At 35.5% G+C, this 13,171-nt stretch overlaps 2 protein-coding genes across 5 annotated transcripts in view; one reads left to right on the top strand and one right to left on the bottom strand.

The window, feature by feature from the left end:
- Positions 1-5,488, bottom strand: part of LOC110445669 (tyrosine-protein kinase CSK-like) — a 39,362-nt gene extending 33,874 nt beyond the window's left edge. The window contains exon 1 of one of the 3 annotated variants that reach the window (XM_021490400.1): positions 5,391-5,488. Coding sequence is in view for 1 of the 3 variants with exons in the window: in XM_021490398.1 (XP_021346073.1) it covers positions 737-792 (56 nt within the window). In the remaining 2 variants the exon portion in view is untranslated. Of the gene's footprint in view, positions 1-736; positions 944-1,735; positions 1,827-5,390 lie in introns of those variants that run through there. The other 2 variants (XM_021490401.1, XM_021490398.1) reach the window with 2 other exon arrangements.
- Positions 5,489-5,534: 46 nt separating this feature from the next.
- On the top strand, positions 5,535-13,131 carry LOC110445670 (F-box/WD repeat-containing protein 2-like). 2 transcript variants are annotated; one of them, XM_021490402.1, is made up of 4 exons: positions 5,535-5,622; positions 10,355-10,701; positions 11,287-11,536; positions 11,848-13,131. In XM_021490402.1, the coding sequence occupies exons 2-4, from the start codon at positions 10,453-10,455 to the stop codon at positions 12,792-12,794; spliced, it is 1,446 nt and encodes a 481-aa protein (XP_021346077.1). In that variant the 5' UTR covers positions 5,535-5,622; positions 10,355-10,452; the 3' UTR covers positions 12,795-13,131. The 2 variants fall into 2 exon arrangements, with proteins under 2 accessions (XP_021346077.1, XP_021346078.1); XM_021490403.1 differs by lacking the exon at positions 5,535-5,622 and adding an exon at positions 5,792-5,844.
- The last annotated feature ends 40 nt before the right edge of the window (positions 13,132-13,171 follow it).

Genomic DNA, 13,171 nt, shown 5'->3' with positions numbered 1-13,171 from the left:
TGTATGCATGTAAATTAAACATCTCCCCACTAAGAATGTTTGTATAGTACTGCTGTATAGCTACTAAATATTGTTTGGTGTATTTTACCCCACCACATGTTTTCTGATGTGTTACTTCAGAACATTAACCTCAATTCTTTACAGAATCTCCAATATGTCAAGATTGAACAACAGATACACATGCAGTCTGTATAATACCCAGCAAAGTGGCAAAATTAGTGTGCTTCCTGTTGATAAACTGGGAAGATTTTAGCCATTACACATTTCACATTGTAGTAACATACGTTTTAAACCCAATAAAATACACCTGTTTTTCACAGAGATTTTGATTGAACATTTAAGAGTTTTGCAAATCGTAATTTATAAAACTATCTTTCACTTTTACATACATAACATGGATTTCGATGTTAATTGCTATTGGTACCAGTGGTATATTGGTACAGCATAAGGATTGTTAGTTTAGAATATAAAGATGTCATCAAACAATATATATCTTAATAGAACAAGCTTTAGTGAGTTTCATAATCCGATGTTATGTGAACAAGTTTGAGATTTTTTAAACCTACATGTATATATAATAGGACGTAAATAATACGGAAAATGACAGCTCAGTTTTACCTTTGCCATGAAATTGTTTTCCTTTCCTTGTGATGTAATATCATTTAGGTGATATTACAGTAGACTGTAACAAGTTACATTTGTGATATAGAAACTATACTGTCATATATTTTCTTACCTTTGTCTGCAATTCGCAGCAGATTGACTGGATCTTAAGCTTCCAGAGAAAATCATATTTGTATGAATTTATATTTCAAAATCCAAAAAGCACTTCAGGAAGCATACCAGATCGGATCTAGAATGGACAAACCAACACTACACCACATTGATCAGTGCACAGCTATAGCCAAGCTCTGGGGAGTGTTTTCCAAGCTGGACCGCTGCCTCTACCAAACCATCTGTTTTATCATGGGATAATGAGGTTAAATGCTGCCTGCCATGTTTTGTCAGATCAAGTGATGAAGAAAGATAAATTTTCCTGATCAACCTTCCATCACTAGAGGTAATGGACCAGTTGCACTGCCTGTATATAGCTGGCTACAATAACATGCCTCTCACTCTCAGAGACTGTGTTTTACTGTGCAACAGCGGTCTACTACATGCCGAAAACCCCAGAAACTACCAACCAGCTACAGATCTGGATACATTCCTCCTCGCTTATTTAGGTCTAAAAGATGTTTATGAATGCATATTATACTACCCTTGTCTCCTCATTACATGTTTAGTGGGTCATCAACTTATTATTTATTTATTTTGGCACTCATCACTATTTCTCAGTTGTTCCAGGGTTTCCAATTAGCCGTGTTGGAAGGAAGGGCAATCTTATTTCAGTGTTTGTTGAGTTAAAAGAAACATTGATCAAGAGCATATATTATATGGCTCTGTATTAACATACCTTTTGTAGGTCATCTTTGATAATTGATCATGATTGTCTAGATAAATGTTGTTGTCTACTGTGTTTGTATAAAAAATCAATAATATTATATAGTGATGATCCAAGAATAGAAAATATGCCATCTGTGACAATTTTTACTCATTACCTTTAATGCACAACATTAACTTGCTCAAATTCCAAGGACTTAATTAAAATATCTTATATTGATATACTCATACCATGTTCATGCCATGTTCTCTATCTCCGGCTCCCCCTAGGATTGTTCTTATATATATAACTGACCTGTATCCTGCGATCTCCTTTTTAAAGGAACCAGTGACCACGATAACAGGTTCTCTGTCCACACGGATATAAATTTTGCATTGAGTGACTTTTTACCCCACTGCATATAATCTAAATGAACCAGGAAGTTAAAAAATGAACTTGTCACCGAGATGTGATCATGAGTGACTTTGTAGTTGTGTATTCAACACAATGCGATCATGGCTATATATTCTCAAGCAGAAAGCTAAGGGTTAGTACTGAACGGGAAATAAACCTAATTAAGTTTGTTAGACTTGGCCATAGGTAGCTATATGTGTAGGTTGTCCTACTTATTGCAGTCGAAGGATTCAGTGTAGGACAGACAGATACAAACGTCACGGAAGCAACCAGCAGATGTTCCAAGTGATTTTAAAAACAATGTGACACTTTTGTTACCCCATCAGCATGATCAGGAAATTACTACACTTTGTCTCAAGTGTGCAAAGAATGTATAGTACATGTCGTGTGATGATCTGATTAAAATCATCTGTTACATGGCTCTGCCTGAACAGCCATGTAACAGATGATTTTAATCAGATTGATTTACATGATGAAAGACATGAAACAGTTCTATGAATATTAATGGTGTACCGATAATCGGAAACATCGATTAAATAAAGTTTGAAAAGGGTCCGATCCAATAATCGATTTTGCTGATGAAAGATTGATTATGTTCAATTGTATTGTAATCCTTTTCTAACTTGAATCAGACGCAACATCTGCACCGACATTATAAATTTGGTGGTTAATAGAAAAATGGAATTGTATATGGGAAAAAAGCTGAATTGCTTTTCGTTGCTCCACTTGTATTCGTCTCGTATAATACATATATATACATCCGCATTTTGTATCACCCGAAACCGCCATATTTGAAAGCTAGTAAAATGAAGCTAGCAGAGTGTTTTTCATGATAAATTGTTATTAATATACTATGTTATAGTGTTTGGAGCATTCAAATGGGGGTAATTAATACCTAAACTGTGAGTACACCTAGTTGTCATCAAGTTTTGAGTCAAAACAGATATATAATTGAATTCTTCCTTCCGCCGAGATTTCGGAAACGAGTATTTTCTTATCATGCAGTCAGCACAATTACATCAGATAATAAATTGGCCGGCCTCTTATGTTACACGAATAGGTCATTTAAACCGATAATCGATTATCGATTGATTATTGAGTTCCGATTATTGATCTTGAATATTTGACCGATTCCCAGCACTAATGAATATGAATGATCAACTGAATATAGTCAGTACATCTTATATCACATAAAGTCTTCTTTTTTTTATCAAATATCAAACCTGTATAAAGTGACCACCTGTCTTTTTTGACATTTATAACTTACCCCCTTCAAAAACCACATAAGACCGGCCTGAGCCAGCTTCAGCAGTTCAGTAATTATGAAACAGTGATGGACAAACTGAACTGATGAAGTTTTTTTTAGTGAATTTTGTAATAGCCAAAAATTCAAGATTTTCCGGGAACACTAGCAAAATAACGTAATTTGGGAATTCTAATTGGACTTAGATAGGTGTAACGGGGCACTTGTACACTTCTGGTGCGGAGGTATATATCAGTAGCAAGCCAACTACCAGTATGTCAAAAATTTAGATTGGGAGTAAATGTTATTTTGGATTTAAGTTCTTGAAATTTCAAATCCTTCATGAAAGGGTTGTTGACTGATCTATGACCAGTACCGCATTTTACAGCAAATGAGCCCTAGTAAAAAAGATTGACCAAATGTAGGGAGGGGGCTTAATGCAAGTTTATCCCAGTCCTTCTTGGATATATATAAATACCATGGCTTTGATATATGATCACACTACATATCATGTTCTTATAGTTGTTCATGTTGTCAAATTAACAGCCAATAGACAAAAGATTCAATAACAGTCACCGCAAGTTGATAAGTTGATGGTGCTATTTTCTATTTAATTGGTCACGATATATAGGTCATTTTATTAAACAGCATTTTGTGTAATTTATTACTGATAAGCTAATCAGTACTCTGTTAGAAAGTTCAAACAATGCTAACAATCAAAGGTGTAAAAATAGCGTGAAGATCAAGCTATAAGATGTTTGGCTAGCGCCTTAACAAGACTTGAGCATACTATTGCTAGACCAAATTTGAGTATACCAGGCTGTATTAACACAGAATATAAAGTTTATTTATCTTAAAAAAAATATAAAACAAGTTATTTCAACTTATATAAATCGCTCTTGTTGACCCGGTTCATTAATAAATACATACATTCATTTATATACATATAAAAAAAACACAGTATCACAGTAGAGCAAATGGCAATACATGCTATTTACTATTGTGCCTTAGTTTCAGTGACAGAATTATTTGTAGTATTTTAACTTTTCTGCAGTTAACTATGTTACAAAATTTAAAATACAATCTTTTGAGAGAGGCAATATTGGGGAGTGGGCTTATGCACTTTGTTCCAAGTATTTGTGGTCAAATATGGTACCCTCTTGTCAGACGCTGTTGAATTATCTCTTAAAAGGTATGAAATTCGGAATGTAACATTTCTAAACAAACCTACCGAATTCTAACTGAATTAATAAAATCATTGTCGTTAACTGTGTCATGTATGTTATTTCACATTCATGTCAACCTCTGGACCCTCATCAGAGATTTGTCCCTCTAAGCAATCTCCCAGAGAGGGATAAAAGATCAAGAAACTTTTCCATGGCATTTCTTCAATCGCATGGTGAAGTTTAACAATTGTTTTATCAATTGAATTATTTTCCTACATTAGTTTGAAAAGTTGATTCATCTAACAAACTGTCACATTCCCAAATTAAAACCAAATCAAGTACGAGTACGCTGACCACTGACACTCATGGTAAGAAACTCTACAGATGTTTAGAGGTATTAAATTTGGTAGGGTTTGACTGGTTTTCATATCTCCTTGTAAGGTTTTACACAATCTTAATATGTTTATTTGCACAAATGTTGGCCTTGACTCCTCGGAGAGGAACAAATCTGCTCAGAATTATAAGAAAGGGGACCAGACTTCAGATGGATCGAATGGTAATTATTGGGGTTTACAGGGACAATATCCATCAAAGAGGGATAGCTGACATGTATGATAAAAATTGGCCCAAGTAATTCTTTATTTCCAAGCCTAGGTCAATCATATCACAGGAGCCCGAAGTTCTGTCAATAATGAATAATAACAGTAATACCAAAAAATACCTATAATATGCTTAAAAAATAAGCATATTATAGGTAGTTTTTAGTATTACTGTTATTATTCATTATTGACAGAACTTCAGGCTCCTGTGGGTCAATATAACGACAACGGTGATGTGCGTAAGCCCAACAGCCTTGTACATGTTTTATCAGACTGTCAAATGCAGTCGTTATTTCAGTCAACCTCGTTCATCGTTCTTAATCTGTTCACAATGTAATTAATGAGCCACGTATATCATGATATGCTCATTTGTAAAGTATATGCTACAGGTGCTCTATCAGCAAACCCCAAGGTGGGTCGCGAGTAGGAAGTTATTCTCCTCATGTGCATTTGATATAAAATATGCATTTATAGGTAATATTTCCATTAAGCTCCTAACTTGGACATCTGTTAACATGATACGAGTGTAAGGTCTATTTTCAACTTACCGTTTTCCTCCTGTCGCAGTTAATAAGTCACAATTTTGTTGCGGTCAAGCAGGAAGAATAAATCGGCAGCCATGTTTCAGAAATAGCAACGGAAGTGGCGCCCTCGAAATGATACAAGGGAATTAACTCGAGCGCTTTAGAGGAAGGGCGTAGGAGGATAACAAGATGATATGCATGTATCATATATAACGCATAAGAAAGGTTTCGTCCATATATTTAGCTGATATGTGTGGTAAGAGCAGGTCTTTGACAATTTTGTATGTTTATTTGGGGTGAACCGAGAAAGATATGAAACTCTGTTTCAACCGATAAAGTGAAAGTAGAATCTAGAGTCAAAACCACACTGTCCACAGGGAGCTAGCCTCGTCTGTCTAATATATATTATGGGTGTAATGACAGACGAGGCCAGTACCTGTGCAGAGACCCGACACTTTAGAGATGGACTTATAATTATGTAAGCATAGGAATAATATTATTATATTCTTTATGCTGACACCAACCTATTTTAATATCAGGAATCATTTTCAGCATACATTTAAACAGTGTGTATTGGTAACAGTTAACGTTCCCATCTGTGTTAATCCATAGTTAACTCACTGTACTTACTCTGTTCACAGCCCGGGTTCGTTACAAATGTCTGAAATATACATATACTTTATACTGATATAGGTCACACCACACATAAACATTGTAACAAACTCCTTACTTAGTGTTAGAGGTTCACACAGCGAGATACTTATGACAGGTGCCACATAACACAAACATCATATCCGATAGAAAAAAGGCTGACCAGCGGCCTCTAAGGTTAGAGGAATAACAAACCCCTGTGCTCTTTTCTATAAACATCAGCAAAAACAATGATAGTAAATATAACTTACTTGTGAATATTATTGCTGTTCCATTTGCTTGTATTACTGGTAGTGAACATTGTAATAACGACTTATTACAGTTTTACATGTAGTTACCAATGTGGGATCTATATTAACTTCCTCCTAGACCATTTGAAAGGGAAGAAAAATAAATATTGCTTTTGATGATACTGTACTTTAAAATGTTGATAATGTCTATATATAGATTTCCCAATTAAGATATAATGTTTTGCATGATTAAAACTTCCTGGTGTGATATGTACATCTTTGTATATCAATTTATGTTCACTAAGATCTTATTAGAAATAATTGTTCTAACTTAGAAACTTAATTGACAAATTAAATTAAATTGTTTCACTGTCTAATTTAATAATAGGTTGATACTACACATGATGTACATGATGCCTGTATTATATATCTGTCTGAAGAAGCCCTTAAAAGAAGGCAGAAAGTCCTAGCGGAAGATCTGACAAACTTACGTTTTTATTCTATATTTTCCTTCGCAAGGACTAGTTTATTTATTATCTACTATATATATATATAATACACGCAATGTATAATTTACTTTTTAGGTTACCTGACCATAGGTCCAATAATATTATTATTATTGGACCTTGTGAACACGATAACTTGGGTAAATGTTAACCAAGTTTGATGAAACTTTGTATGCAGCCATATATCAAAAAGATCTTGGACGAGTTCGAAAATGGGAATTATTCAACGGTAACTTACAGAGTTATTGCCCTTTGTAATATTATTATTATTGGACCTTGTAAACACCAGAACTTCAGTAAATGTTAACCGATTTTGATGAAACTTTGTATGCAGCCATATATCAATAAGATCCTGGACGAGTTTGAAAATGGGAATTATTCGACAGTAACTTACAGAGTTATTGCCCTTTGTAATATTATTATTATTGGACCTTGTGAACGCGATAACTTGAGTAAATGTTAACCGAGTTTGATGAAATTTTGTATGCAGCCATATATCAATAGGTTCTCGGGCGTCTTCGAAAATGGGAATCATTTGAGAGTAACCTATAGAGTTATTGCCCTTTGTAATAATATTATTATTGGACCTTGTGAACACGATAACTTGAGTAAATGTTAACCGAGTTTGATGAAACTTTGTATGCAGCCATATATCAATAAGATCCTGGACGAGTTTGAAAATGGGAATTATTCGACAGTAACTTACAGAGTTATTGCCCTTTGTAATAATATTATTACACTATTTTGTATTGGACCTTGTGTTCACGATAACTTGAGTAAATATCAACTAAGTTTGATGAAACTCTGTATGTAGCCTTATATCAATAAGAACTTGGAAGAGTTCGAAACTGGGAATTATTTGACAGTAACTTACAGAGTTATTGCCCTTTGTAATAATATTATTATTGGACCTTGTAAACACGATAACTTGAATAAATGTTGACAGAGTTCAATGAAACTTTGTCTGGTAATTATTTGACAGTAACCTGCAGAGTTATTGCCCTTTGTCATTATATTATTATTTGTCCCTGTGATGTTGTTGACATATTACACAAGAATAGATGTAAATTCATGTGGTACACCTTTTTTTTCATTCATGACACATTTTTGCTACTAACAAGGTGCTATTAAAATTTTGTTCCTTATTTAATAAATCATTGATTTACGCTTTTACTTGTTTCTTTTAACCAAGAACAGAAGACATACAGTTACCAAGTTTGTTCAAAACAGACCCCTTGGGTCAAAATTGGAGTCACACCCATTTATTTCAGTTATCGTGTTCACAGGGTCCAACAATATTAGAATTACCAAGGGGAATAACTATGTAAGTTATGGTCAAATTGGTCCGGTATTCAAACTTATCCAAGATCTCATTGATACAAAGCTGCATACAAAGCTTCATCAAAATCAGTTTATATTTACTGAAGTTATTGTGTTTACAAGGAAAAATTAATGGACGATGCAGCAAGGTCACTCGGACCGATGAAAAGTATGAATTGGCCCCTGGATGACAGTCCTAATTTGAATCAGATGTCAGGTGACCGTTAAGGTCCATGGGCATCTTGTTTACATAATGTAAAGTTATTCTCCTGGTCTAAATCAGTGATTTTGTAGCGCAGACACCTGACGAATGTGATTTGCCCTGTTAATATAAAACTGAAATTCCAGTATTTCCTTACTAAAGTTTGGCTTGCAGTCCAAGGGAGGTAAATCACTTTTCCCAGCTTAATAAACCCCTCCTCCCACTGGTTGGCCAGAACCATAGAGGAGGTCGCTCACAAATATGGGGAGTTGATTGTGATCCAAAGTTGTCAGTGATCTTGGAGTTGTATAATTCATCAGTGCTGGATGTCTGGAGAGATTGAGGTCCTTCACCCCCAAATAACATGTTTTGCCATGCCCTTATAAATAAGTTATCCATACTTGCCTGGAATGACTGTAGTTTTTACAGCTAGAGATATCCCCTGAACCCATAAATGCTAACATAAATATTCCCCATTGATATAATTCTTATTTGTACAACATACAGAAAACATTCACTGTATGGTGGCCTCCATAACAAACTGAATGGTCTTGAAAAGAATCAGACTTAATTGACTTTTTGAATTGACAGAGGTATACATTTGCTTGAGGAATAACATGAGATGGGGTAGATAACCTACCCCATTTTTAAGAAGACTGTTAAGTATATAAAAGGTACTCTACCTAGACGGTCTGGACACCAAGGGTCAGTTAATCCCAACAGAAAACTTAGCAATACTCTCAGATTAGATCTGCCTAGTGGCCATCTTGAGAGAAATGAGTCTCTTAACATTGTCATTAAATGACTTGCATGGTTTCTATCTCTACCAAGATAGATTAGTCTTGAAACCATCATAAACGAGGCAGTCGAAAAACTGTTGAATGCAAGAATGGTGTCCAAAATTTCAGGTGCGAATAAGTGACGTGAAAGTCTGAGAATTGATCTGGCAGATTGACAGGATATACTTAAACTTCATTGTGATTAATTTTCATCTCTCTTTTCCTGAGTTAAAGGTGTTTTATGTCTCTGAAGACTATTGCTCTCCAGACTAATAGAATCCATCTGTGATGAGAGGTATGGATAAGGTAATTCAAACCCAAGGGATAAAATATTCAGCATGAGACCCGAGGCTTTAAAGCCGAGGGTTTTCTGCTCAATATTGTATCCCGAGGGTTTGAATTGCCTTATCCATACATCACATCAGGGATGGATTCTATTTCTTGCTTTATAGCTAAAACCCGTAAAAAAAAGCTGCTCTTCTAGTAAAATTGTAAATTGTCCACACATTTCTCATTTGCATATGAAGCCCGGATGGCAATTGCTAATGACGTCAATGACCCTGACTGACCCCAAAACGTCATAAAATGATGTCACAAACAATAGGGTGACCCTGAAAGGTCACTATAATTCCCCCGCCAGTCTGCGAGTGTAAGCCATCCAGACTCGTGGGTCGGATACAGTTTATCAGCACCGCTGGAAATGCGGATATCTCGGTCTAGTATGCAAGAATATCCGTTATGTCATCTTTTAGAGCCACCATCTGAATAGTCCGCGCTCCCCTCTCCCCGGTCCGTTTCTTTATGGTTCCTGTTCGATGAGTCGACATGTCTGCCTCTTTGACGGTGTATGATTCCTTGGTTAAACCTCATAATTAGAATCAAAATTATGTATATATATTCCTGGTAATTAAAATAAATGTAGCAGAAATAGAACATTTTAAGTGAAATTGCACATTGCAATACATACTTCTTATACATATATACCCATCTCTGAAAATCCACGAAATTCTGTAGACCAAAATATCATTTCTGGAAAAGGATTCTAATACAAAAGTGAGTGAATAGGCTGACAAAAAGCACCAGTGAAGGACAAAAATATGATTATTAATACATGCATAAAATTTGTAGTATTTGGAAGGAAACTTCAACAATGATTAAATTTGTTTTAAAATGCTGGTGAGCTAATATTTGCATGTATCAACAGTACTGATCCACAATATTTTTGTTATAAATGTTTAGTTATGCCAAAAAATAGCAGTAGTTTTGATGCACTGACAATCTCGTATTTCCATTATTTCAGTTGTGTTTATCTGGAAACTTGGAAGAAGCAAAGTTCACCCTAATTCTCTGACAATTCCTGGAGACTGGAAGTTTTAATAACAAGTTTTAAAACTGGAAATGGAGTCACACGACTTTTCTAAGTGGTTAAATTCTACAAAAGAACACTTCAAAACATTGAATGAGGCAGAGAAGACACAGACTCTAGCCGAATTACTGCAGCTGTGTGGACCAGAACAGCTGCTGTTTTTGACTCAGACTTATCTCCCTTTGAATTGCAGAATTGATTTTCTTACCTGTCTTCCAAATGAAATTAGCGAACGAATCCTTTGCTACCTTGATGTCAACTCTGTACACAGCTGCTGTTTGGTATGTTACTTAGGATGTTAAAAAATAATATTTCACAAATAAGATGAATATTTGTCATAAGCATGAAACAAAGTATCGGTATACCTTGCCATATGACTGAAATATTTATTTAGTTATTTTAATGAAATTTGTCTTTAAAACATAAAGATAACATTAATTAATCTTTGGCACAATATGCTTATGACATTAAATGACAACAAGGCATGTGCCGTTTTTAACGGACAATTTAATGTCATTCCAATGATTTTTGTTGTCACCGTATCTGGTATAAGAGTTAAACATTAACGTTTGTTTAATTATAACAACTGCTAATTGTACTGTTACTTGATATTTGAATGTAATATCACATATTCAAAAAATATTTGGTGTCGTCCAATTATATAATTGTAATAACAAATATCACATGCATTAGGAGGGACTGTGCTTTTAATGATATCACATTGTTCTGTAGTACAATCTGAATTGCATGTTACCGCACACTCTATCTCCCTGACCAATTTGCTGGTACGGGCAAGAGGAAGTACTTTCTCTAAAATCCATGCAAGAATGACTTGATGTTGGTTTTGATGATTGCATTCAATGCAGGTCAGCAAGTCATGGAACACGTGTGTGAGCCTCTGTAAGAAGTTGTGGACTGACCTTGTATGGCACATTGGTGGTGCGAGACAGGTAGTCCTCAACAAGCCAGCGCGTGTGTACAGAAACCAGTTCATCAGACGAAGGGCCTTCCTGGCCACTTCACAACAAGGCTTGTACGAGTCCAAAGAGTACTGTCAGGAAAACTTTGACGGTTTCTGTGTGTGGTCCTACAGGCAGGATCGCTTTGCTGTGTCGGGTAAGTATCATTATACCTAAAAACCTTTTATTAAACTAAGAGAGCAAGAATACAAAAAGTTCATGGAAATGTACAGATAATTTGAAAATAACAACATGATGACCTTTTTTAAAACAAATGAAAAAGAAAGAAAAATCATGAGCAGTAATGTACTTTTCTTGATATAATTGGGGGAACTTTGTTCTCTCCCTCCGTTATTGTTTTTTAAATACTAATTAGTAACTAAATCTTTATTGTTATTTATAAACACACATATTGATAGCAATATGGTAGCTATAGAAACACATCTGAGTTTAAATCTTTTGTTCCAGGGAAGGGTTCTCAAAGGGTGTTTCTCGGTACGATAGATTCCCCAGACGATGGAGTTTCTGTGAGGCTAGAGTGTGCTGTGCGCGCCATGGCAATGGATCAACAGTACCTTTACATAGCATCAGACACCATCGCATGTGCTTATGACCTTCAGAAGTTTCACCTATACCAAAGGTTTCAAGGTCACGTACGTTGTCTTCTGTCCATTGATGGTGACAGTGTTAGTGGATTAGTTGTGACGGGGTCAGCTGATTGTACGGTAAAGCTGTGGAATCTTCACACCGCAGACATAATCTTTTCTTCCCAACTCCACCATGTGGGCTGGGTCTGCCATGTAAAGATTTTAATGGATTTAAACTCATCAACGCAAGCTTTTATGGCATATGATTCCAATGCTTATTTAAGTGTGTGGACTGTAAATAAGTTGGAACATTCTGAAGTTTGGACTGTACAGCATGTTGATGATTTACTGACGGACATGAAAAGGATTCCGTTACCAGCTATTGATAAATGTGGATTTTTTGTGTTCCAGAAACCGATCGATGTGTATCAAACAAACTTCTGTATTGTAGCTTATTATAATTTAGTCTTAAAACACCTCGAGAATCATAAATACAAACTAAAATTTATCAAGCATATTGACATAAATCATCGTTTTCAAGACATGCTAGCTATAGGCGATAGGTTTACAATGTACACTCAGGTGACTCTGGAGAAATTGTCTGTGTGTGTGTATGACTTACATGGACAGCGACCTCTGTTAAAAGTACCTTTACCAGAACCTCTGCCAGTTGGAAGCTGGGCAGTATACTTGGAGAAACATGATTGGCTGAGTGGTTTCACCAGCACCAACCTACCAAACAGCCTTTTCTGTGTACTAGAACCTCAAAATATTCATAGACATCAGACAAAGTCTTTACACCAAGTCAAAAGACATCATGTACCCTAATGTATACCGGTGTAGTAGTCTACCCTAATGTATATCAGTGTAGTAGTTTACCCTAATGTATACCAGTGTAGTAGTCTACCCTAATGTATACCGGTGTAGTAGTCTACCCTAATGTATACCAGTGTAGTAGTCTACCCTAATGTATACCAGTGTAGTAGTCTACCCTAATGTATACCGGTGTAGTAGTCTACCCTAATGTATACCAGTGTAGTAGTCTACCCTAATGTATACCAGTGTAGTAATCTACCCTAATGTATACCAGTGTAGTAGTCTACCCAAATGTATACCAGTGTAGAAGTCTACCCTAATGTATACCGGTGTAGTAGTCTACCCTAATGTATACCAGTGTAGTAGTCTACCCTAATGTATACCAGTGT

This window comes from Mizuhopecten yessoensis, unplaced genomic scaffold, assembly GCF_002113885.1.
Source record: "Mizuhopecten yessoensis strain PY_sf001 unplaced genomic scaffold, ASM211388v2 scaffold2329, whole genome shotgun sequence".
Taxonomy (NCBI): domain Eukaryota; kingdom Metazoa; phylum Mollusca; class Bivalvia; order Pectinida; family Pectinidae; genus Mizuhopecten; species Mizuhopecten yessoensis.
This window is presented reverse-complemented; position numbering and strand designations above follow the sequence as displayed.

Excerpts from the sequence above, each read along its gene's own strand:
- LOC110445670 (XM_021490402.1), top strand. The coding sequence starts at position 10,453 with ATGGAGTCACACGACTTTTCTAAGTGGTTAAATTCTACAAAAGAACAC. Across the intron at positions 10,702-11,286 it reads CTGTACACAGCTGCTGTTTG|GTCAGCAAGTCATGGAACAC; the intron begins GTATGTTACTTA and ends CATTCAATGCAG. Across the intron at positions 11,537-11,847 it reads GGATCGCTTTGCTGTGTCGG|GGAAGGGTTCTCAAAGGGTG; the intron begins GTAAGTATCATT and ends CTTTTGTTCCAG.